This window comes from Cheilinus undulatus, linkage group 20, assembly GCF_018320785.1.
Source record: "Cheilinus undulatus linkage group 20, ASM1832078v1, whole genome shotgun sequence".
NCBI lineage: Eukaryota > Metazoa > Chordata > Actinopteri > Labriformes > Labridae > Cheilinus > Cheilinus undulatus.
The window spans coordinates 25,943,213-25,966,679 of record NC_054884.1 but is presented as its reverse complement, the minus strand read 5'-3'; the positions used below and the strand labels follow the sequence as shown (position 1 = coordinate 25,966,679).

Below are 23,467 nucleotides of genomic sequence, written 5' to 3'. Positions count from 1 at the left end.
GTTAAAAACCAAAAATGTAAATCAGCGTGCTAAAAGCTGCACAGGCAATATACAACAGAGTAACAAATCCAAGACTCCATGTGCATCCATGTTGTAAGAATCATTTTCGATGTTGTCCACGGGCAAAATGACACGCAAAGTCATATCTGTCCATGCACATGTGGCCACAGATGTTGCACTGAAATGGATTCTCATAGCCATGGCAGCCCATGTGAATGGTGTAGAGTATGTTATCCATAAAGTGAATATCACAGTGTGGACATTTTTGTACCAGCTGTTGGTCCACAGTGGTCTGTGCAGGGGGAGCGGGGGTGCCTGGTTGGCTGTTGCTCACACTTGCAGTCATAGTATTCATGCTGCTTTCAAAGCCCAGGCCAGGGGGGACAGGGCTGTAGCTCTCATGGCCTGAGGTGGGAGAATCTTTATTGAGAGGTGAAGTCTGAACGCCATTTGAACACATCGCAATGTGTTCATTAGAGATGTGCTGCATGAGGACAGGCTTCTCTTCTCTTGAGGAGTCTCTATCTGGGGATGCAGGAGTTTGAGATTCAGGGTGAAGGTCTGCTAGCTGGCCTGCGAGTGTAGACAACTGATCCAGAGGGTTGTTAAATGTCAGACCATTAGAGGTTCTGTTTAGACTGTCATTCTCATCCACCTTGTTATGGTTCTTATACTCACTATTGTTTAAATGATTGTGGACCTTATGAGGAAAGTCACCCAAATAACCTGTTTTTGGCATCATCATGGAGGGAGGGTTGATGTTGATGAGCAGCCGCCTGCTGAAGCCCAGTGAGCTGGTCCTCTTCTGCAGGGAGCTCAGCATTCTTTTGTTGGTGAAAGGAGAGCGGACGACTCTGGTAGGGAGGAGCTTGTGTCGACGCCGGCGGTGGTGAGACAGGTTGCTGCGGTCGCTACAGCGGAAGGCGCAGAGGTCACATTTGTATGGTTTCTCTCCTGTGTGCGAACGCATGTGGGCTTCCAAGTGTCGCTCATATGCCGAGGCAAATGGGCAAAGCTGGCAGCGGTGGGGTTTTTCTCCTTGGTGAGGAAAGGACATAGTTGCAGTTATATTATTATTGTTACTACAAATTGTACTGCAAAAAAAGTTGACAGCATTTTATACGTCACTGTCATTCATTTTTATTTGTTTTGAGTTATATTTGATATTACTGAGAAGCCCTTAGAGGACAGTCAATCTTTGGGGTCTTGTTTGGATTTGTAGCTCTTAAAGAAACAGCATTATTTAAGTGTAACCAGATAAAAACTTTACAAAGGAGCTTCAATTAATGAATTAATGTAGTTGAAACACTGACCTGTATGGATGCGGATGTGCTCTATTAAACGAGTCATGCCCTTGTTGGCATAGCTGCAGTAGCTGCACTTGTACTTCCCATCAAAGGTCCTCTCCAGACCATCCATCTGCACATCTGATCCATCCTCTATAGGCAAACTCATTTCCACAGACGCCAGGTCCTGACCATTCTGCTCACTCCGAGGGGCAACTAAAATCATACACACAACCATATATATATATATATATTTTTTTTTTTTTTTTTACTTAAAGTCTATCAAATTTTAGGAGAAATCAGACTGAAGTAAATTCAAGAATACACAGGATTCTTTTATTTCCACCCTCTAACAATTTTACTGAAAAATTATATAGCGTTTCATATGTGAATAGAACTTTGCTAAGTATATATATTTCTGATATAACAATGTAAACATACACTATATGGACTAAAGTTTTTGGCTATACCTATTGAATTCAGGTATTTCAATCAGACCCAATGCCACAGGTGAATAAAATCAAGCACTTAGCCATGCAGTCTCCATTTACAAACATTTGTGACACAAAATGGGTCATTCTGAAGAGCTTAGTGACTGGTACTTTGACGGATGCCACCTTTGCAATAAGATGGTTCATGAAATATCATCCCAGCTGGATATTCCTCAGTCAACTGTAAGTGATATTATTAGAAAGTGTTAGTATTAAGGAACAACAACCATGAAATGGGAGACCACGTAAAATCAGAGTGGGGTCAAGGACTGCTAGGGTGCATGGTACATAAAAGTTACCAGTGCTCTACTGATTCCATAGCTGAGGAGTCCTGAAACTTGAACAGAGATTGCGAGCCCGGTCTTGTTTTCCAACATTAGTGCCTGGCCTCATAAATGCTCTACAGAATGAATGGGCACATTCCCACAAAAAAACTCTCCATAATCTTATGTAAATCCTTCCAAGAAGAGTGGAGGCTGTTAAAGCTGCAAAAGGGGGAACAACTCCACATTAAATGCGTGTATTTTAATACAATGTCATTACAGCCCCTGTTGGTGTGCTGGTCAGAATGCCAAATATTTTTGTCCATAGTGTTCTGTAAAATAAATATATGACATCGGTTCATTTTTGAAACTTAAATAATAAAAGAAAGGAACTCTACTGTGTTTCGAGGCATCCCAATCAAAACTTAGTGAATTATCTTCCCACCTGCTTGATAAGGCGGCTCTCCTGCCTCCTTTTCTCCGCAGACAGAGCCTGAAATCATGTTGACATGCTGGGTTTGCTGTGTCAGGTATTCTTGGAATTCCCTCACAAAATCCACTGGCTCGGTTTTTATTTCCTCCATTTCCTTCTGTATTACACCTGTAATGACACAGAGTACATTAGTCAAATCAAATTTAATTGCGCTTTCACGAGTGACAGGTTATGACATACAACATCCAAGTAGCGGTGTGAAGATGAAAACATCTGGTTAGCTCCTATCTACTAACAACAAGGCTATTGTTGCTAGGCTAACGCTAGCCAACCGCCACGCTTTGTTTTATTATTTACAGCACCAACTGTTTAACCGCAATCAAAACAATGTTCATACACTACCTTTTAGCAAATGATTAGCATAGTCGAGAAGCGGAAAAAAGTGAAAACTGAGATCTTTTGATAAAATATCCGATTGTTGTTACCAAGTGAACACTTCCGTTTGCTCCGATACATCCGTGTTCCGTGTCTCCAAAAACGCAACTGTTGCCTTCCGGTACGCTGGGAAAACGTGAGTTAATTTGAAATGCCAAACAAAAACAGTAATTTAAACGGCTCTATGTTGCCTTAATACACACCAGAGCACTGCTGCATCTATTCTTATAAAGATGTCTGCTAAAACACCCTTTCATACAGTTATAATAGCTTTGTGCTTTTCTAGAAGCTCAGGCCTAAAAGACTTGTAACGCATGCCAGCCCCTTTAACGCCCGGATGCCCTGCACTTTCGCGGAGCACATGAAGTTAGCATTACATGTAAACATTTTATAACAAATCATGGCTTCCCCGCTGGTCAGGATTTTCTCAAAGGTGAGGAGTATAACTTTCATAACATTTTCATACATTTACTGAGTTTCTGTTCTGGTTTAGTGTATTTACCGAGTCGTGCGTTTATCCTTGAATTACGTAACCTGGCTGGCTCTTGTTAACGTGACGTTTATAGCTAACATTGCTAACGCTAGCTTCAAGCACAAATGAACTACTTCAAATTCTGGACTAACACGGTTGGACAAATGTCTTATTTGTTAACTCACTGAAGCTGTGAGCATTGGCCACAATTGCTAGCATGGCTTACTCTTATAACTGTGAATATTCGGAAACAAATATTTTCACTGCTGTGTACCATGCTCCCAGTCTTGCAGACAGATCTACAGACCATGGGGTTCATGTCGGGCTGGATGGAGGAACTTGTCCAACAGACCTGCTCCAGATGTATCCTCGGATCAGTCAGGTGTGGGGGTCTCCTTTCCTCCCCTTCAGACGTTTTCAGAGGAGGAGAGTATGATGAGAGAAGCAGGTGAGCTGGGAGTCTGCTTTTTTACAGCAGCTGAAAACTGCAGACAGATCCTCCTGTAATACTAAATGTGTCTTTTTGTTTTACAGTTAAGAAATATGCACAAGAACGTATTGCCCCATTTGTTGCAAAGATGGATGAAAATTCTACCATGGATGAAGATGTCATCAAGTCTCTCTTTGAACAAGGGGTATGTGAGGAAGTGGAAAATTTCAGATTATGCATCAACATTTTAACACGTTTGGGTCAAATTTTCCAACCAGTGATGCCAGTGTTCTCTCTAATTTGCAGCTTATGGGAATTGAGATTGATCCAGAATACGGTGGCACTGGCTCATCATTCTTCTCCTCCATTCTGGTCATTGAGGAGCTGGCAAAGGTGGATGCGTCTGTGGCTGTCCTCTGTGATATTCAGAACACTCTGATCAACACCTTGTTTGTTAAACTGGGAACACCAGCTCAGAAAGAGCAGTATCTCAGCCGTCTGTCAACTGACATGGTGAGCAGCAAGGCATTTTGTCTGTCTTTACAGCTGCATCAATTAAAATGTTGATTCCACTTTTTATTCCACAGATAAAGACCCACCCACAGATGTTATTATAATATGACCTTATAATCTAAACAACTGCTGCATTTTACACCTTGTTTTGTCATTTCACACAGGTTGGAAGCTTCTGCCTTTCTGAAGCAGAGTCAGGAAGTGATGCTTTTGCTCTAAAGACACGTGCTGAAAAACATAAAGACTATTACGTTATCAATGGATCCAAGATGTGGATCAGCAACGCAGATCGTGCTGGTGTTTTCCTGGTCATGGCAAACGTGGATCCCTCTGCAGTGAGTTCTTTTTTTTAGTTCTTATCAGATATTGTCCTACTTTTACTAATTTTTAAAGTTGTTAACACACTCATATTTGATTGACAGGGATACAGAGGCATCACCTGCTTCATTGTGGACCGAGACACGGAGGGTCTTGAGATTTGCAAGAAGGAAAACAAACTTGGCCTGCGAGCTTCCTCTACCTGCCCGCTCAACTTTGATAATGTCAAGGTACCACCATTGGTATATCTTTTTACATTAATGGATCTAAGTGAAAATACTCAGACTGTGTATTGATTGTGCCTCTGCTGACCATTGTAGGTACCAGAGAAGAATATTTTGGGGCAGATTGGTCATGGATACAAGTATGCTATTGGGATGTTAAACGAGGGCAGGATTGGAATTGCAGCACAGGTGAGAAGCATGAGACATTTTTCATTGATATCTATTTGAAATTGTGCATGATGGCAATGCATGTGCTGAATTTCTCTGTGTGTTTCAGATGGTGGGGCTCGCACAAGGCTGTTTTGACCACACGGTTCCTTACACCAGACAGAGGGTGCAGTTTGGAAAACGAATCTTTGACTTCCAGGTAAAAATCTTACATGCTCCCCCTTCTATAGCTAAGGATATTCTTCAGGCAAGTGAATACACCTAATTTGTTCATGTTTGAATTCCAGGGCATGCAGCACCAAATTGCACATGTGGCAACACAACTTGAAGCTGCTCGCCTGCTCACGTACAACGCTGCCCGTCTGAAGGAAGCAGGGAGACCTTTCATTAAGGAGGCCTGTATGGCAAAATATTTCACTTCAGAGGTATGCTTTATACTTTGATGGATTTAATTATTTAGGTTAGGTTAAAGACATCTGCACTATTATCAAAACTAAAGCAATTATTAAAGATCAGTTTTCATTTATTTCTCAATTACCTGTTTAGGAGAACCTTGAATATATCTTTACTAAGTGGTGTCTAAAGTATGAGGCATGCCTCCCCTGGAGGGCGCCAGATGACTTCAGCTGGGGTGCTGCATAAGAAAGCATAAATCACAAAGAAGTGATATACTTAGAAAACTTCTGCAATGTGCGGGACAAAATCGACAGATTCTGAATGATTATTGAGAGAAAGTTTAGATTTTCCAGATTGGTCCTGAGGATGCTGTGCAGCCACAGTGTGTAATTTGCAAAGAGGTGCTAGTTAATGACACAAGAGACAGTGTGAACTGTGGTGTCATATTGAGACCCAGCAACCATGTTTGGTGACCTTGCCACAGGAGTTTTTTGGGGGAAAAGTACAGGAATTGCCATCACAGATAAAAGAGACATTCAGTACTGGAAGTACAGAGGCAAACTGCGTGTGCATGTTTTCCACATTGGTCAAAAGCAAGTACCAATCAAGGCTGCAGATGGAGGACAACCTGCTTTACCATGGTACAACCCCACATCAACTGCATATGTACATAAAAGATGAACACTCACTGTTACCAGTGAATTAGAGATGAGCATAGTAATATTAAGGCAATATCAGCAGTACGCTTATTGCCAGAAGCTGAAATTAGAAACATTTATGCAAAATATTGATACAGTAACAGGAAAGAAGCGCTACACATAAATAATACAGCTGAGGTAAAAATGCTGAGATAGGCATTAACCCCATGTAGACCTAAGCCCACCTAAAAATACAGCCTCTGAAAAGTGAAGTGTTTTTTTAAACCAGCCTCACACACCCTGAGGGTATTCTGAAAACAAGAAAATTTCAGTGTTTACTAAAATCTTTGTTTCTAAGCCTCTAGAGCAGACACAGATATGAAAAAAAAAAAAACGTAGAAGCTTAAACACCTTGGCTTTAACTCCAAATCCTTGGATTTGCTCTTAAGATCTTCAGCATTTGTCAAAAACCATTAACAAACAACAAAAAAGAATGATGGCATTAGAGCACAGAACCTATTGTGTAAGTATTTCTTGCGTTACATTCTTGTCTAATTTATGCCATCTGAAATAATGTTATAATAGACTTTTTTTTCAAATCCCATATGTCTTTTTCAGGTGTTTCAGCAAATCAAGTTGCATTTAATAAATAGTCAGCTTTTGTAAAAATGGCCAAATCATCCAAAACAGGAAGAAGCTGCATCATTGCATCTGATCTAGAAAGGTTAAAATGTGGTTTTCCTGGCCAGTTTGAGGCTGTTATTCTTTATAAAAGATAAAAGACCAATTTCCAAAACAAGATGCACACCAAAATGTACAAAATCTAATCTGTGTTTTTCTTTTTTTGGGATGTGGGCCCCACTCTCCCACACTTTGAAAACCTTTAGGTCCAGAATCCCCTAGAAAATGTACATTTTTTCTAATGCTGCTCAAATTTTATGCTTTAACAGTAGTCATATTGGTATTGGGGGAATTTTACCTCACATACATTACTATGGTATCTTGCAACCATCCCATCCCAGCATGGCTGCACTTGCTCATTCTAGTTAACACTGTTGAACTCAGCAAATGATTTTAGGTAGTCAAAGTCAGTTTAACATGTTGTTATTTCCTCCACAGGTTGCAACCTTAACCACATCTAAGTGCATTGAATGGATGGGCGGAGTGGGCTTCACTAAAGACTACCCCATAGAGAAATACTACAGAGACTGTAAAATTGGTGAGAATGAGCACATAAATATGGAGTTGTGTTGACATGCTGTTTGTTGGGTCTGTTTTTATATTAGGAGTAGTCTAGATGGTGGTAACTGAAGCTATAAATATGGAAAGGACACAGCACACAAGGACTGCAGGAAGGTCAGGTGAGGCTGTTTGTGATTGGATGAGAGCAGTGGGTGGAGAGAGAGGAGGGGATGATAGTGGCTGTAATCAGACTCTCTAGGAATTCCCCCATCTGACCCCTCAGAGTGCCATTAGACCAACACACAGCCAAGGAAGCTGCCAGGGCAAAATGGCTCTTTTCCTTTCATCACCACCTTTCAGCTCCTGCAGCAGATTTGGCAGACTGATTTGTAGAAGAAAACCCTTTGTGTTCTGAGAGTGAAAGCTGCAGATTCATGTTTGCTGAAGGGGGAGGTTGACTAAATTGACCTTGTTTTTAAATTTTGTTTTGTCTGTTTCTTCAGGCACCATTTATGAAGGCACCACGAATGTCCAGCTGTCCACTATGGCTAAGTTCATTGATAAGGAGTACGACTACTGAAACCACTGACTGCACTCTGTGGTGTGACACTCCATAATATTTTCTCCATATTACTTTGGTGGGATACTCTGACTGTGGATTGGCTTTTCTGTTCCTAGAGCTTTCTAGCAGTATAATGTTTGTCCTGAATTTCCCTTACTCTTGCACTCTTGTAAGGTAGTTCACTACTAATGTTACTGGTTTATAGTTACATTTCTTCAGCTTTTGGTTTAAAATGTATTCAGTTTATTGATTTTTTTTTTTTTTGTTGAATTTAATTTTTGATTTGAGCTGATCTTTCTGAGTTTTGAGTAATTAAAGAGTATTAGTTATCTTTAGAGCTCTACAGCTTACCTTTTATCAAGATTTGTCCTCTTTTGCTTTTTTGTAATGAAAGATGTGGACATATTTCAAACTCGTGTTGCAATGAGATCATCAGACATTGATTTTTTATTTGAATGTTTCAGTGCCTTCAGAAGGCTTTCTATGCCAGAGATCAATAACTTTTGCTTTTATTGTGCAGGAAAGTGGGCAAATATTACCATTTTACTCATTTCTGTACTCAATAATACTACAATACATCCAATAGATTTCCTTTTTTGAGGAAAATAAGAGACTGAAATAATCCATAGAGACTGATCAGTCATCAATAAATGTGAATAATGCTGTAGTGAAAATATCCACCTCTCCTTGCTTCATTCAAATAATCACCTGCCTGTAGAGTAATACCACTTTAAGCCACTAGATGGCAGCATTCTCCATGGTGATAGGTCACTCAGAGAGCAGTCTATTATCTCGTCTTTTAGCAGCCTGTCACCTCTAATGATATTTGATGTCAGTTTAATTATACTGGTGCTTCACATGAAAAGAGGCTGCCGTGCATAATTGACTCACTGATGATTTTTTTTCTGGTAACATTGATTGAATTACTCTGGACGACATGTGCTGTGTAAATGTGGCCCTTTGTTTAGAACACAGACAAGCTGTGTCCCAGTGTGCAGCGCAGAAATAAGCAATGAATGTTCATGCCGAGGAAAAGGAAGCAGATAGAACTCACAGTGATAAAAATGTTTGTTTACAGGGTTGGGAATCATCAGAAATATGAATACTCGTATAAAGGTGACTGGCAGGATTGATACTTGATAAAAAGACTTAGATTGGTTTGTGGTAAATTAAAAACTTTACATTTGCACAGTTACATCAAATTAATCAATTTAAACAGATTTTATTTTACCATAGAGATGGTTGGAAGAAGGGTGGAAACCCCAATCAAACACAACAAAGGTTCACTCAAGAGTGAAGAAAGCCCAAAAGATATGTTCATTAAAGAAAAAAAAATGTGAAAGAAATAAGGAAGAAAAGATTGGGCGAAAAAAACACATTTTTGTACTGACACAAATGCGTTAAGCAGTGTCCAGCCTCATTTAAATTTCATTTATGGAACATAGGACTCTTAAATAAAGTCATGTCATCATTAAAATCTACTGGGTATTTAATTAATCATTGCCACCTGCTGATTTAAGAGAGAATGATCATGTCCAAACTTACACTATGTAATGTCAAGTACTCTACCATAATGTAAACTTCTATGGTGGTCCCAAAATGTTTCTTTATATTACAATAGCAAACATCCAAAAATAAAAATGTAAATCCTTAATATACATAAACAATAAATATTCTTGTTTTCCCTTTAATGGTCATGCAATGTCTTTTTGAATAACAGTCTAATATTTTCAGTAGTAGAGTAAAAATATTCTTGAGATTTTTTTCCGTCTTTTTCCATTACATTCAAAATGTAGTCCAGTTTGTGGTATTCTTTTAAAGTGAAATATTTGCTGAAAAAGAGCAAAAAGGTTTGGTTTGCAATGATTAGTAACAGAAAAAGATTAATCTCAGAATTTCTGTAGTAAATCACAGTTTCCTTTAGCTTCATTTTTTAAATTGAGTAGTTTTCATTTAAACTGTTTTTGATTTCATTTTTAATGTTTGCTCTGTCTTTAACAGAGGGTTACTGTCTTCCTGTATGGATAAAAACTTGATTTACTTTCTTATTTTTTAAGAAAGTAAATAAAGTAAAGTTTATGATGTGAATTTAAATACAGGAAAATGAACTCAGTATAGATTGGAAAGGTCAGTACGAACACAGTAAAAGGGGACATGCTTGGTCAAAAAAGTTGCAGATAACTTTGACTTGTCCACTGAGCAGTCTGAGTTTTTAAAACTAAAATGAGACATTAATGAGAAATAGTTGACTATTTATTTTACATCACTGTAGCTGACAGCAGTGGCTTAACCAAAGTGTGCTGACAGGGACAGTAAAGCATGCCATTAATTGGATTTAAAGACATAGTCCTTTTATTATGGACTTTAATCACAGTATGATTAAATCAGTTAAGCTGACAGCCTTGAAAAGGACACATTGAAATGCTGTCACAAATAATGTTTTTAGTGCTTTTTGGTGGCCTCTTACATTGTAAAAAACATTGCTCCTTCTCTTAGGATCTTTAACCCCCCTGATTTTGACTTGTGCATGCAAAGGTAGGGGGATTATGCTCTGTAGTAGCAGTTAAATTTGTCACTCTCTCTGAGTCTTTGCTGAAAAAAAAAAACAAGAAATGTCTGTTTCTGTAGCGTTCAGTTAATCACTTTGACATCTACCTTGCAGCAGCCGTTTCAGGCATTAATAATAACAACACAGATCTAATAAATCTTGTGGCTGATGTCTTGTTTGCCATTGTGGTTCTTAAAGAGACATCTGTTTACATTTCAGTCTGCTTCAAATCCAGCTACAAACCCCTCACTGGAGCTTTTAGTTATGAAGCATTTTTGATCAAACCTAATATGAGTCTGCTTTTCCCTTTAAGACAGCATTAGCCAGGACATAAAGTAAAAAGAGTCAAATATTACCAATAAGACCAGCTCCAATGTTCGTCTGAAAATTCTAATAAACCACTGAAACAACTAACTCAGATGAGGAAACATGGCTGCCTTTGCATCATTGATTGAGAGTCCTTCTCTTCCACCTCTGATCCACTCAGACTCGTTCTGTCTATTGTGTGAGCCCCCTGTTTAATGAACCTAATCTGCTGAAAACACAGCTATGAGCTTTTTCACTCAGCATCGGCAAACAGCAGCTCAACCGGCCTCCTTCTCCGCCCCCATCTTTAACACAGCTATGAGACCTCTAATTATGCACACATTCGAGTAGCTTTTCACAAAACACAGTGTTGTCCTTTAGAGCTGGAGAGCGCTCCACGAGCTGAAAGGACACACCGCATGTTTGCAGGTTGAGAAAATTCATTAGATCTGATTAGTGCTGGGCAGCTGCTTCAAGTTTAGATTGGGGGGTCTCAAACATACCAGGGTGTGTATTTTTATTTATTTATTTATTTTTTTTACTTTTTTCATTTTGGACATTTTTCCTTTCAGAGTAGTGTGCTAAAGCATGCTTTTGATCACTGGAGCTGAGTGACAGGCATGTATTTCATTCTCCTGTAGGAATTACTAAATGACAATGTGTCTCACAGAAAAGCACATACCAGAGAGCTGTTATCTGATTAAATATTTCAGGATTCTCCACCTTTTCAAGGAAGCAGTTCAGAATAAGGGAAACTCAGTTTGGCACCCTAAAATGTAAATTCACCACCTCCTTCTAGTTCTGTCTTTATCTCCTTTAACTATGATAATATCTGAATTTCATCTTTTCTATTTGATTTAACAATAAAAACATAAATATTTGCAGTGGGGCATCCATATAATTGATACAAGCATGATGTTTTATGATCCTATTGTATTTGCTCACCTGCTGCTGCACCTGTTTGTTTGCAGGCACTAGGACAAAGCTGGTTTGGCACCTTTATTAGTGATGAGCATAACATTTGAGTCAAGAAGCTTTGCCATGGAAAAACTTAAATCTAAGCAGATGATTGGAAATTTTGAACAAGTTTGGGTGAGTTTGGTGGATTTTTAAATACCAAATATTTGTAATGCTTATTTAAGCAACGTGGTGGAGCACACAGGGCGATTGTATATTCATGAAATCATAACATCTGTGTTGCCTTTGTCTTAGCTGTAGGTTTGCTTGTCTGCCTTTTCATGTAATGAGCTCAGCCAGACTGAGCATCATTTTAATATGCATGGTTTACTGTAACTGGCAATACAGCTGGCAGGATTAAAAAAAAAAGCTCATGAGATAAGCATGGTGTCTTTAAAAAATATTTGAATATGGTTTGCAGCAGATGAATAATGACACCAAACATTATCGTATTCATCAACCTCTCTCTGAGTGTAAGGAAAAGCAACTTTAGATCTTTAATTTGTTGTTTGGCATGTTTTCTGTGGATCAGCTAAGTGCGTAAAACGTGCGTAATTGCCCATTTTTGTGCCAAGGCCAAGCTGATTAAAACTCCAAATTGAGATGTGACAGTCCCTGAACCATTTATTCAATTTACTGACAGGTGATTGCAGCTCGTGCACGCCCCCCCTAAAAACCCCGCCGACACTCTCCTCTTTAATCTAATTGGATGATAAGTGGGTGCGTACTGTTGAGCCCGGAGGCAAAACGCTCGCGCGGACGTTTTTTTTTTTTTCCCCCTCTTTGGAGTCTATTCTCGTCACAGCCCCTCGCGGTTTTCATCTCAAAGCTCATTTGCTATTGTACCTGCCCAATAGCAGAGACAGTGCGCGCTTAAACTCGGGTGGCATTTCTGATTTCATCACTACAATCCGACGCAAGTTTGACGCAGTGATCTCTGCGCTCTCTGGCTGACCGTCACCAGGAACGGAGCGCGTGTTCGGCGACTTTGTTTTTCTTTTTCTGTCCGACTCTGCCTTTCTTTTATGATTTAAATATACAGAACAAAACAAGAACATTTGTTTGTTTGTTTCTACCCTCTCATAAGTTTTAATGGTGATTCACATCGGGCAGTAAAACGGTTATGGCAGACTCTGATGCGCAAGAGACTCGCCAACCTGCCAAAGACTCTCCGTTCTCCATCAAGAACCTGCTGAATATTGAGGACAAACCCACAAAGCCGAAAAGCCTCCTGGGATCATCTAAAGGAGTGTTTGAAGGCAGCTTTTTCTCTCGGCTCGGGGACTTATCTTTCCCTCGGTTTGAGTTACCCGCACAGAGAATCGGACTGTCAGCGCAGTATTTAGAGAGAGCATCCACCTGGTGGTACCCGTACACGCTCGGGGCTCATCTCAGGACTGCAGGTAAAAAATACTTGTGGGGAAATGACAATGGGATGCTCTTGTCCGGGAAAAAATAGAGTCAATTTAGGTCCTATTTTCTGAAAGAGAACTTGAGTTATTTGGGATTACGCAGCTATAGCCCAAAATTCTAAAAAGTGCATTAAAAGTTGAATACATTTTTAATCTTTAACCGGAAATAAATGGTTCTTATCGTTTTGATGTAATCATATTTAAATGTCATTCTTTTCCCTCTGTAGGCTCTGAAAAGGCCAACTTGAGGGAAGCTTCGCCGGCCCCTGACAGACGCTCCCCTGATCTCCAAAAAAGTGACCAAGATGCCAAAGAGGAAAGCGCAGACGAAGACATCACTCTAGATGAAAGTGACTCAGAAGAGCCAAAGAAAGAAACAGACCAGGAGGACGACTGGAGGAGAAAAACAGACGATCTGGACTCGGAGAGGAAGCCCTGTCGGAAGAAGAAGACGCGCACGGTGTTCTCCAGGAGCCAGGTGTTCCAGCTGGAGTCCACCTTCGATATAAAGCGATACTTGAGCAGCTCGGAGCGCGCCGGCCTGGCCGCGTCGCTGCACCTGACGGAGACGCAGGTGAAGATCTGGTTTCAGAACCGGAGGAATAAGTGGAAACGGCAGCTGGCCGCGGAGCTGGAGGCGGCCAACCTGAGCCATGCGGCGGCGCAGAGGATTGTGCGGGTGCCCATACTTTACCACGAGAACGGAGCCTCGGAGTCGACTGGGGGGCCTGCTGGAAACTCACCGAGTAACCAGTCTCTGCTGGCTTTTCCTCACCACATGTACTATTCTCACCCTGTGCCTCTGCTCAGGCCTGTTTAACGTTGGCTGCGTCATTACGCGCTGTACATATGTTTTTAAATGAGCGAGCGTTGAAAAAAGAATACGGTTTTGTATATTTTGTAGGCTATATTTGAGGACAATGCATTATTATTATTATTATTATTATTATTATTATTATTATTATTATTATGACAACGTTAATCCTGTTAACGCATCTTTTGGACAAGACAAATAGCTACGGATTCAGTTGGTGTTACAGGATAAAAGTCTTATTAATTATTATATTATCAGTGAACTTGTTTTGATCCCAAAGCTTGTTTAATATATTTGAGTGTTTTATTTTGAAAAAAAAAATCTTGTCATAAACAGGGTTAATTGTGAATATGTAATTTTATGGAGATTTGTGTCAGTGTTTGTAGCGGAAAAAAAAGGTGGAATTTAATATTTTGATATTTTACAATATTGTGCAATACCGCTGGCTTTAGGCTTTGTCATCCATAGTTTCGATTTCAAAATAAGCATAAAAAAATCTTTGTATTGGTGAGGACAATCATGTGATCCTTAAGAAAATCCCTCCAAAGCTTCAGGTGATAGATAATTGTTTTTTTTTTATGACGCCATGTTTCATTTCAAAGCCATGAAAGAGCCAAAACAGCCTCTGTTTGTGTCTGTTTTTTTCCCGCTGATATTGTCATTGAAAATCTGTATATTCTCTGGTCTCACACTCAGTAAAGATTTTGTTCCAAAATAAAATGTATCTGTGATATAATTGTGTTGCACAGGGGGAAAAAAATCATCCAGCGAAGTCATGTTGAAATATTTATTTCAAATGTTGGGTGATTTAAAACGAAGTTCGATGCTTACTAAATGTCTGCAGATACTACGCCTACCTACGAGAAGGATTTTTAAAATATTGGTAAATATGCCTATCCTTTTTATTTTATGAACTCAAATGATCAAAGGTGATAGGCTCATTTGAAACATTCAAAAGAATAACAATTATTTGTCATCACGTTTGAAGGCCTTGTATTTTGAAAGGGCTCGATGATCTTTTGAAGCTCCATTTGCCCGAATTATTTGTGCTATTAAATTTCCTCACCGATAATGGAGTCAGCGGTCCATGTATAGATGCCAATTAAACAGCAGTAGCAAAAATAAGTAGAAAAGTCTTAGAGTAAATCGTAGTAAATTTCTGATATTTTAAAGAATTATTAAAATGGCTCTGGTAATTTTCCTTTGCATACTGAGAAGACAGCCTTTCAACTGTCGGCATGTTTAACCAGACATATTTGAGGGAACAACCCCAAAGAAGCATATTTTGTTGTTTTATCCCTTTTCTCTGTTTTGTCATATAGTGTTTCAACGTGGTGTGTTATCGGTTTTCGTAATATTTTCATTCATTTCTATCTCGAATATACGAGCCTCCTGATAAATACGTTTTGTGGCCGTGAGAGGTAGCAGTCCTGTGTCACGTGATCTGTGTAGCGACAACGGAAAAAGACGGCTAGCTGAAACCAACCAATCACAACGCAGGCGGGAACTTAAACATTCGTATCATCCAATCAGCGTCTACCTCAACAGGGGAAGCGCTTTCAATGGGGTTAGCTTAACGCAGCCACATTGCTTTAAGCATAATTCACGCTGTACAGTTAAAATATTTATCGGAACCGAAGAAAATATAAGCCCTGCCGAAGAAAAGTACTTCTTGCATCCAAGCGGCTTCGAAATAAAACGGTGAGTTACGGTCGACACAAGGGGTGTAGCCAACGTTATATGTGCTGTCGAAGCTAGCTTTAGCATTATCGGCTGAGTGGGCTCTGTGTATTTGCTGGATTGAGCTGTAACAGAAGGAGACTTGACAGCGTGGATACCATGGACAAAAGTAGTTGAGGATCACCAAAATGCTTTTACTTTCCTTCAAACAGAGTGATTTAAGGAATGCAGGGTTATGAGCCACTTCAGCTACACGATGGAGTTAGTTGGTGAGCTCTTCAGCTAGTAGCAGTGAGCTAAGCTAACAACAAACCGGGAGCTAATGATATTCCAGTATGCTCTTACTAGTTTCACTACCTGTTTTATTCTGGGATATTGATAGAAAAATGTACTGTTTGTATTCATTCAGGGATCACAATGATGTGAATAAGTGTAGTGGATCAAGAAATTATGAGTACCACCCGTTTGTTCACTGAAAATGTCTTGCTTTGCTGTGCTTTATTAGAAAGCAAACCATTATCGAGATACATCTTTACACGCTGTCATAATGTCATACTTTTAGTTTAAAAAAATTAACCCAAACAATACTAGGAGTCTCGAAATAAACCAAATTGTTATTTTCATGTCCATGTCTCATATTTTTTTGCCCAAGTAATTTCTACACAAGCCAAATGTAAATCCAACTGTAACCTTCTCCTGTTATGTAGACATTTCTTAAAGTCTTTAAAGAACTTTTTTTAACCCTATTCGTAACTATCATAACCAACACAATATTCCATTTTAAGAATTAAATGAATATTTTTGAGGGGAAAAACATCTAATCGTGATTATTTTGACTCTTTGCCAATTGAATGAGTTGTACTGAGTTTAGTTATTATTTTTTATGTCATTCTCGTGTTGAATAAGAAAAACATTTAAACATATGAGGAAAGTAGGATGTCTTTTAAAGTAGTCTTTAAAATGACACTTCAATTATTGTGTGATATTTAGGGAATTGCATCTGCTGCAGAAAACTTTTTATACTGGCATTTTGACACGTCAGGTTAAGGAAATATTGCGCCCTCTCTTATTTGAAAATTGCAGCAGATCACATTGTGATAGGATCTGAATTTGATTAATTACCCAGACATATATTGTATGTATGTTAGCTTTTAGTATGTATATAAGCCAGTTCCCTGAGTCACAGAATTTCTGCATTGAATTAAATGAGTTGTCTCCTCTTGTAGATGACGGGCTCAAATGAGTACAAACTGAACCAGGGTCCAGAGGACAGCATCTCTGCTGTCAAGTTCAGCCCAAGCACAGCCCAGTTCTTGCTGGTTTCCTCCTGGGACTGTACTGTACGTCTGTATGATGTTGGAAGCAACACCATGCGCATGAAGTACCAGCATACAGCTCCGGTTCTTGACTGTGCTTTCTATGTAGGTCTATGTTTCTTTTCATATTTGTTTAGTGTTCCTTATATCCTAATTAGTCATAACACACTGCAAAACTCAAAATATTTTCTCTTACCTTTAGGACCCGACCCATTCTTGGAGTGGAGGTTTAGATGCACAATTGAAAACTCATGATTTGAACACAGACCAAGGTATTTAATAAACTTTTGAACATTAATACAAGATTCCAAGCAGTAAAAACCACAGTCTGTTGCATACATTTATATATGTACCCATATGTTTATTTAACCTGTTATTTAATGCTATACTTAAACAGATACAATAGTGGGTACACATGATGCCCCTATTCGTTGTGTGGAGTACTGCCCAGAGGTTAATGTCATGGTAACTGGCAGCTGGGACAGGTCAGTTCGGCTGTGGGACCCAAGGACGCCCTGCAATGCTGGCACCTTCACGCAGCCTGAAAAGGTAAGGCAAAAGAGATGCAGTGTAATGATGTCAAACAGCACTATAGCAGTTGTTCTGTTTAAGGTCAGTGAGAAGTTAGCTTGCAGGAATAGCCACCTGAAGCCCTCTTGATTCTCTGCATGTTTTTGTCTCATTTTCAATATCTAAACCTAAATATGGTGGTGCACAAAAATGAAGTAAAGGCACCCGACAACCTAATAAAAGTTATTTAAAGTAATGGTGGAGAAAGCATCGCTTTGTTGTGACTAGTTGATTATTACCTGTGTGTTTAAAATCTATCAAATCTTCTGTCTACTTCTTGTCATGTACTTGTCTTTTTTTGTAAAAGGTGTATACACTGTCTGTAGCTGGAGATAGGCTGATTGTTGGCACAGCTGGAAGACGAGTCCTGGTGTGGGATCTGAGAAACATGGGCTATGTTCAGCAGAGACGAGAGTCCAGTCTCAAGTATCAGACTCGCTGCATCAGAGCATTCCCTAACAAACAGGTACACTTTGGATTGGAAGTGGCTTATCAGCATCACTATCACACAGTGTCTGCACTTCTAATGACAGTTCAAACTAGACACATAACTGACTCCTAATGGAGCATCATGTTACAGATAATGTGAAGAAGCTGGATGGTAACTTCATATTTTCTGTCATGGCTTCAGGGCTACGTCTTGAGTTCAATCGAGGGACGTGTTGCCGTGGAGTACCTGGACCCCAGCCAGGAGGTTCAGAAGAAGAAGTATGCCTTCAAGTGCCACAGGCTGAAGGAAGAAGGAATTGAGCACGTTTATCCTGTTAATGCCATCTCATTTCACAGTGTTCATAACACCTTTGCAACAGGTAGGCTGGCTAGTTAGTACACGATAATAGCATTTATTTCTATACACATTTAGGTGCGATTTGTTTTGACAAAGCATATAGATTTTCCTTTGACCTTTAGCATAGGCCTGTCAAGGTTAAAAGGGAACAAACCATTATTGCTAAAGATCTGTATCTGAATCTTTTGAGGTTGACCTCCAGTTTCTCCTTCCACCAGGTGGCTCAGACGGCTTTGTGAACATCTGGGACCCGTTCAACAAGAAGCGCCTGTGTCAGTTCCACAGATACCCAACAAGCATTGCCTCACTGGCTTTTAACAATGACGGCACCATGCTCGCTATTGCCTCCTCTTACATGCACGAGAAGGGCGACATAAGCCACCCAGAGGACGCCATCTTCATCCGCCAAGTCACAGATGCCGAGACCAAGCCCAAGTGAGTCACCTCTTGTCCTTAGTTTAATGGCAGTTTGGTCTTCACTAAATCTGTGAGCAGCTGAATTAACAAGGAGCACGTCCAGCTGCAGCATATGCTGATCCCTATCTCTTGTCTGTCCACTTTTCAATATCCGACAGTTGAAAGATGGACAGATAAAAATTGAAAATCCTCCCAGTAATATTTGCTGTGGTAAATATACAGTCAGTGACCAGACAAATAGAAACCCTCTGACACTATAATACAATCCATCACAGTAGTCCACAGTAACCTGTAAACATCAGCCTTTTTAAACCAGGAACACACAAAGGATAGTCTGGGGTCATTTATAGTTATTTGTAGAACTTTTATTGGCTGCTCTTCTGTTGTTGCAATGTTTTGATAAGACCTTGTTTCCTGGTATATAGCATTATGGGTGAACAAATTGTCACAGTGCAAGTTCAATATGGACTACCCAGCTTAACTATCAGTTCAGTTGTACTTTTCTGTTCATTGCAGGTGAAGCATATCTGAATGGAGTTAATGTTCAACAACAGGCTACCATGTGAAAGGATGCATTATTGGTCAGCATTGCAATGCACCATCCTTTTCATTATCTGTTAATAGCTGAATCTATAAATGCCTGTACTGGGGCAAGTCTGCAGAGAACAGTGTGACATATTTAGTTTGGTTGTTTACTCCAACCACAAGTTCAAGTAGACAGAAAAAAAACACCTTGCAAAGATACAATGACTAACCAGCCTTAATATGTAATGCTCAAGTAATACTGCCTGGTAGGGCTTGCTGATATGGCGTAAATATTTCTATCTTTTGTTTTATTTGCTCATCGTGATCATTTTATTACATTGTGGTATTACAAAATTAAGGCTAATAATACATCTAAATCCATACTCAGACAGTACAAGCATCCTCTTTCTCTAAAACAAGCCTGTGATGGCAGACTAAGCTGCCAAAAAATATCTTAAACAGGGTGTATGCAGGGTCATAAAACATATTTAAAGTTGATAAATTAAATGAGCAAAAATTGGGATTTTTTTAAAAGTCTTGAATTCAGATCTATAAGTTCTTAAATTTTGTAGCTGTTACTAGGGGTGGGTGATATATCGAGAATACTCGTGATGTATCGCGGCTTTTGCCACACACAATGTATAAAATGGCTATATCACGAACATCCGAGTATAAATCACGTGGAAGTTTTGAGCTGTCAGCGTGCATTTCTCACTTGAGTTTTGCTTCTCCCATTGTCCCTGAATGCATCCCTCACAGCAGAGAACTCACTCCTCTAACCATCCAGAAAACCCTCCTCCACACATGTGCATTTTTGTATCAGAGGAGGAGAGAGGACGTAAACACTATGGGTAAACAGAGCAGCGTGGCAAGTTAGCAGCTAGTTACAGTTGAAACCAGAAGTTTACGTACACTATATAAAAAGGCACATAAACTTTTTTTTCTCACCGTCTAACATTAAATCAGATTAAACTTTTCCTGTTTTTGGCCAATTAGGATTACCTAAATTATTTCTATTTGCTAAATACCAGAATAATGAGAGAGATCATTTTGTAGACAATTTTTTTATTTTCTTGAGAGTCAGAAGTTTACATACATTTCATTAGTATTTGGTAGCATTGCCTTTAAACTGTTTGACTTGGGTCAAACGTTTTGGATATGCTTCCACAAGCTTCTCACAACAGTTTGTAGGAATTTTGGCCCATTCCTCCTGGCAGAACTGGTATAACTGAGCCAAGTTTGTAGGCCGCCTTGCTCGAACATGCCTTTTCAGCTCTGCCCATAAATTTTCAATGGGATTGAGATCAGGGCTCTGTGATGGCCACTCCAAAACATTGATTTTGTTATCCTTAAGCCACTTTGTAACCAGTTTGGCAGTATGCTTAGGGTTATTGTCCATTTGGAAAACCCATTTGCGCCCAAGCTTTAACTTCCTGGCTGATTTCTTGAGATGTTGCTTCAGTATTTCCCCATAATGTTCTGTCCTCATGATGCTATCTATTTTGTGAAGTGCACCAGTCCCTCCTGCAGCAAAACAACCCCACAACATGATGCTGCCACCCCATGTTTCACAGTTGGGATGGTGTTCTCAGGCTTGCAAGCTTCCCCCTTTTTTCTCCAAATGTAACGATGGTCATTATGGCCAAAAAGTTCAATTTTAGTTTCGTCAGACCACAGAACATGTCTCCAAAATTTTAGGTCTTTGTCCCTGTGTGCATTTGCAAACTGTAATCTGGCTTTTTTATGTTTCTTTTGGAGTAATGGCTTGTTCGTGGGAGAGTGGCCTTTCAGCCCATGTCGATACAGGACTCGTTTGACTGTTGATAATGACACACTCTTACCAGCTTCAGCCAGCATCTTCACAAGGTCATTTGCTTTTGTTCTTGGGTTGAGATGCACTTTTCGGACCAAAGCACGTTCATCTCTGGGACACAGAACCCGTCTCCTTCCTGAGCGGTATGATGTCTGGACATTCCCATGGTGTTTATATTTGCGTATAATTGTTTGAACAGATGAACGTGGCACCTTCAGGCATCTGGAAATTGCACCCAAGGATAAACCAGACTTGTGCAAGTCCACAATTCTCTTCCTGATATCTTGGCTGATTTCTTTTGATTTTCCCATGATGTTACACAAAGAAGCAGTGTGTTTCAGGTGTGCCTTAAAATACATCCACAGGTGTGCCTCTAATTAACTCGAATGTTGTCAATAAACCTATCAGAGGCTTCCAAAGACATGACATCATCATCTGGGCTTTCCCAAATTGTTTAAAGGCATTGTAATCTTAGTGTATGTAAACTTCTTACTTTGAAGAAAGTAATAAAAATTGCCTAAAAACAATCCTTTTCTTATTATTCTGGTATTTAGCAAATAATTTTGGTAATCCTAATTGACCAAAAAAAGGAAAAGTTTAATCTGATTTAATGTTAAACGGTGAGAAAAAAAAAGTTTATGTGCCTTTTTATATAGTGTATGTAAACTTCCGTTTTCAACTGTATCTGCGTTCAGAGATGGACTACAAGAAACAGCGCTGGGTCTGTCATCTGCTAGGGGTTCAACTTTAAAAAGGAAGCGGTCAAACTTGCGCGGTAATCGTTAAAATACGCCACAAGATGACTCCGAGATAACGGCGGCAGTAACACAACACATCGCTAAAGACATGAGCCCAGTGTTGTTGAAAATCCAGGATTTAAAATTTTCATAAAGACACTTATCTCAGAATACGTGATTTGACTGCGCATGAGCATTGTGCTAAAAACTCCCTGCCAGAGTCGTACATGTCGGAGAGAGGACAGCCCAGCAGCGGACAAATGTGATACACTTCTCCACAACTATGGAGCCTTATCTCAGCCCAACAGCTCAAAACACAGACAATGTGGAGTTAAAAAGTTCCTGCCTCCAAATGAGCTTTTTTCCCCCATGATCACTCAGGAGTTTTTTAAATTAGCTCTGAAGATGCTCCCATGTCATGAACTTGTCAAAAACTGAGGACTAAAACTGAGCTGCTGTATGTAAGCATATTTTACTTAGTTTTAGAGTTCTGGCTCTGCTCAATTTTTTCATTCAGTCAGCTTTCTAAATTGAAATAATGTTTGACTTTATTGCTGCATCTACTTGACTCCAGCATCATGATTGTCAGGAGTATGGTTTTTGTCTCACACTGTGTTAAGACTCAGACATAAAACTGTGTCATTTACAATTCATGGAACACCAATGGTGAGCTCTTGCATTGAGTCAGTGCTTCCTCCTAAATTGACTGATTGTGTTCTTTTCTGTCTCTGGTTTACAGGTCTACCTAAATCCACCTTGGATTGGCTCCCTGCGCTTATGAAGCCATTGTAACATTATGGTTATCTGCTGGCATCCAGTGCATCATTACCATATGGTTTTCTTACTTCTGTTTCTATTCAAATAGACAGCTTTTCCTTCCTGTAAGTTATGTATGTCCAGCTTTTCTTCTGTTTCACAGCCCTTGTTAAATATTTTGTTCTTTTGTGTGTTCTGAAAACCAACTTCTTGAGTAAACTGTTTTTATATACACCTTTAGACATGTGTTGCTTCATCATTTGAAAATATTAAACATGAACTTTTTATGAAGATATAACTTGTTTGGTAGATTATTTCTTTGTAACAATGCTTCTTAGAAATAACTCTTATACTGTTGGAAAGCCTGTTAATTTCCCTTTCAAATGGTGCCACATTTGTAAGAGGTATGCATCTGTGGGATGAACAGCAGAGCTGAGTATGTGGGTTGCACCCATGAAAAATTTGCCAAATTTTCTCTGCCAATCCCAATCCGCTTATAGTGCTGTTGTTATTGACACTTGTTTTGAGCTCCTGGTACCTTCAGGTGCCTGGATCAATATCTCAATGCAGGGAGGTATTGAGATAAGATTCTGCAACCAGTGGCATTATATTATTAGCATGGGACTGAATGCTATCCTCCGGGATGACTACGCTCGCCCCCACAGCGAGGTTTGTCAGAGACTACCTCCAGAATTGGAGTGGAGAGAATGAATGGCATGCCAGCAGTCCTGACCTCAACCCCAGTGAACACTTGTAGGATCAGCTTGGTCGTGCTGTTTGTGCCAGAGTGACCAACACAACTGCATTGGCTGACTTTGGACAAATGCTGTGGCTTGGCCACCGCAGTGTGTGTGTGTGGTTCTTTTGAACACCACTGATACTCTTTAATCATCCAATCACCACCAAACACAGACACACATACTCGGCTCTGCTGTTCATCCCACAAATGCATGTTCCTTACAAATGTGGCACCATCTAGGAGGGAAATAAACAGGCTCTCTAACAGTATAAGATTTAT

At 39.7% G+C, this 23,467-nt stretch overlaps 4 protein-coding genes across 5 annotated transcripts; 3 read left to right on the top strand and 1 right to left on the bottom strand.

The window, feature by feature from the left end:
- Positions 1–97: 97 nt before the first annotated feature.
- Positions 98–3,080, bottom strand: LOC121528186 (zinc finger protein Pegasus-like). Its single transcript, XM_041815469.1, has 4 exons — positions 2,876–3,080; positions 2,486–2,641; positions 1,314–1,502; positions 98–1,038 (listed from the first exon to the last, which is right to left on the bottom strand). Exons 2-4 carry the CDS (start codon positions 2,622–2,624, stop codon positions 101–103), a joined length of 1,266 nt encoding a protein of 421 aa, XP_041671403.1. The 5' UTR covers positions 2,625–2,641; positions 2,876–3,080; the 3' UTR covers positions 98–100.
- On the top strand, positions 1,832–9,496 carry acadsb (acyl-CoA dehydrogenase short/branched chain). 2 transcript variants are annotated; one of them, XM_041815467.1, is made up of 11 exons: positions 1,832–1,960; positions 3,666–3,828; positions 3,915–4,015; positions 4,117–4,323; positions 4,488–4,658; positions 4,746–4,871; positions 4,962–5,054; positions 5,143–5,232; positions 5,321–5,458; positions 7,187–7,286; positions 7,753–9,496. In XM_041815467.1, the coding sequence occupies exons 1-11, from the start codon at positions 1,856–1,858 to the stop codon at positions 7,827–7,829; spliced, it is 1,371 nt and encodes a 456-aa protein (XP_041671401.1). In that variant the 5' UTR covers positions 1,832–1,855; the 3' UTR covers positions 7,830–9,496. The 2 variants fall into 2 exon arrangements, with proteins under 2 accessions (XP_041671401.1, XP_041671402.1); XM_041815468.1 differs by lacking the exon at positions 1,832–1,960 and adding an exon at positions 3,214–3,341.
- A 3,249-nt stretch (positions 9,497–12,745) lies between these two features.
- Positions 12,746–13,890, top strand: LOC121528804 (homeobox protein HMX3-B). Its single transcript, XM_041816414.1, has 2 exons — positions 12,746–13,025; positions 13,262–13,890. The coding sequence occupies exons 1-2, from the start codon at positions 12,746–12,748 to the stop codon at positions 13,852–13,854; spliced, it is 873 nt and encodes a 290-aa protein (XP_041672348.1). The 3' UTR covers positions 13,855–13,890.
- Positions 13,891–15,375: 1,485 nt separating this feature from the next.
- Positions 15,376–22,689, top strand: bub3 (BUB3 mitotic checkpoint protein). The gene is made up of 8 exons (XM_041815805.1): positions 15,376–15,549; positions 16,755–16,949; positions 17,047–17,116; positions 17,242–17,393; positions 17,722–17,880; positions 18,046–18,223; positions 18,420–18,636; positions 22,433–22,689. Exons 2-8 carry the CDS (start codon positions 16,755–16,757, stop codon positions 22,440–22,442), a joined length of 981 nt encoding a protein of 326 aa, XP_041671739.1. The 5' UTR covers positions 15,376–15,549; the 3' UTR covers positions 22,443–22,689.
- Positions 22,690–23,467: the final 778 nt, after the last annotated feature.

What these genes read in the sequence shown, in the direction of transcription:
- acadsb (XM_041815467.1), top strand. Translation starts at nt 1,856, where the DNA reads ATGGGTCATTCTGAAGAGCTTAGTGACTGGTACTTTGACGGATGCCAC. An exon ending in GCCGTCTGTCAACTGACATG is followed by an intron (nt 4,324 to 4,487) that starts GTGAGCAGCAAG and finishes CATTTCACACAG; the next exon opens with GTTGGAAGCTTCTGCCTTTC. An exon ending in CAAAATATTTCACTTCAGAG is followed by an intron (nt 5,459 to 7,186) that starts GTATGCTTTATA and finishes TTTCCTCCACAG; the next exon opens with GTTGCAACCTTAACCACATC.
- LOC121528186 (XM_041815469.1), bottom strand. Translation starts at nt 2,624, where the DNA reads ATGGAGGAAATAAAAACCGAGCCAGTGGATTTTGTGAGGGAATTCCAA. An exon ending in AGAGCCGCCTTATCAAGCAG is followed by an intron (nt 1,503 to 2,485) that starts GTGGGAAGATAA and finishes GTATGATTTTAG; the next exon opens with TTGCCCCTCGGAGTGAGCAG. An exon ending in GCACATCCGCATCCATACAG is followed by an intron (nt 1,039 to 1,313) that starts GTCAGTGTTTCA and finishes TTCCTCACCAAG; the next exon opens with GAGAAAAACCCCACCGCTGC.
- LOC121528804 (XM_041816414.1), top strand. Translation starts at nt 12,746, where the DNA reads ATGGCAGACTCTGATGCGCAAGAGACTCGCCAACCTGCCAAAGACTCT. An exon ending in GGCTCATCTCAGGACTGCAG is followed by an intron (nt 13,026 to 13,261) that starts GTAAAAAATACT and finishes TTCCCTCTGTAG; the next exon opens with GCTCTGAAAAGGCCAACTTG.
- bub3 (XM_041815805.1), top strand. Translation starts at nt 16,755, where the DNA reads ATGACGGGCTCAAATGAGTACAAACTGAACCAGGGTCCAGAGGACAGC. An exon ending in TGATTTGAACACAGACCAAG is followed by an intron (nt 17,117 to 17,241) that starts GTATTTAATAAA and finishes ATACTTAAACAG; the next exon opens with ATACAATAGTGGGTACACAT. An exon ending in GAGCATTCCCTAACAAACAG is followed by an intron (nt 17,881 to 18,045) that starts GTACACTTTGGA and finishes TCATGGCTTCAG; the next exon opens with GGCTACGTCTTGAGTTCAAT.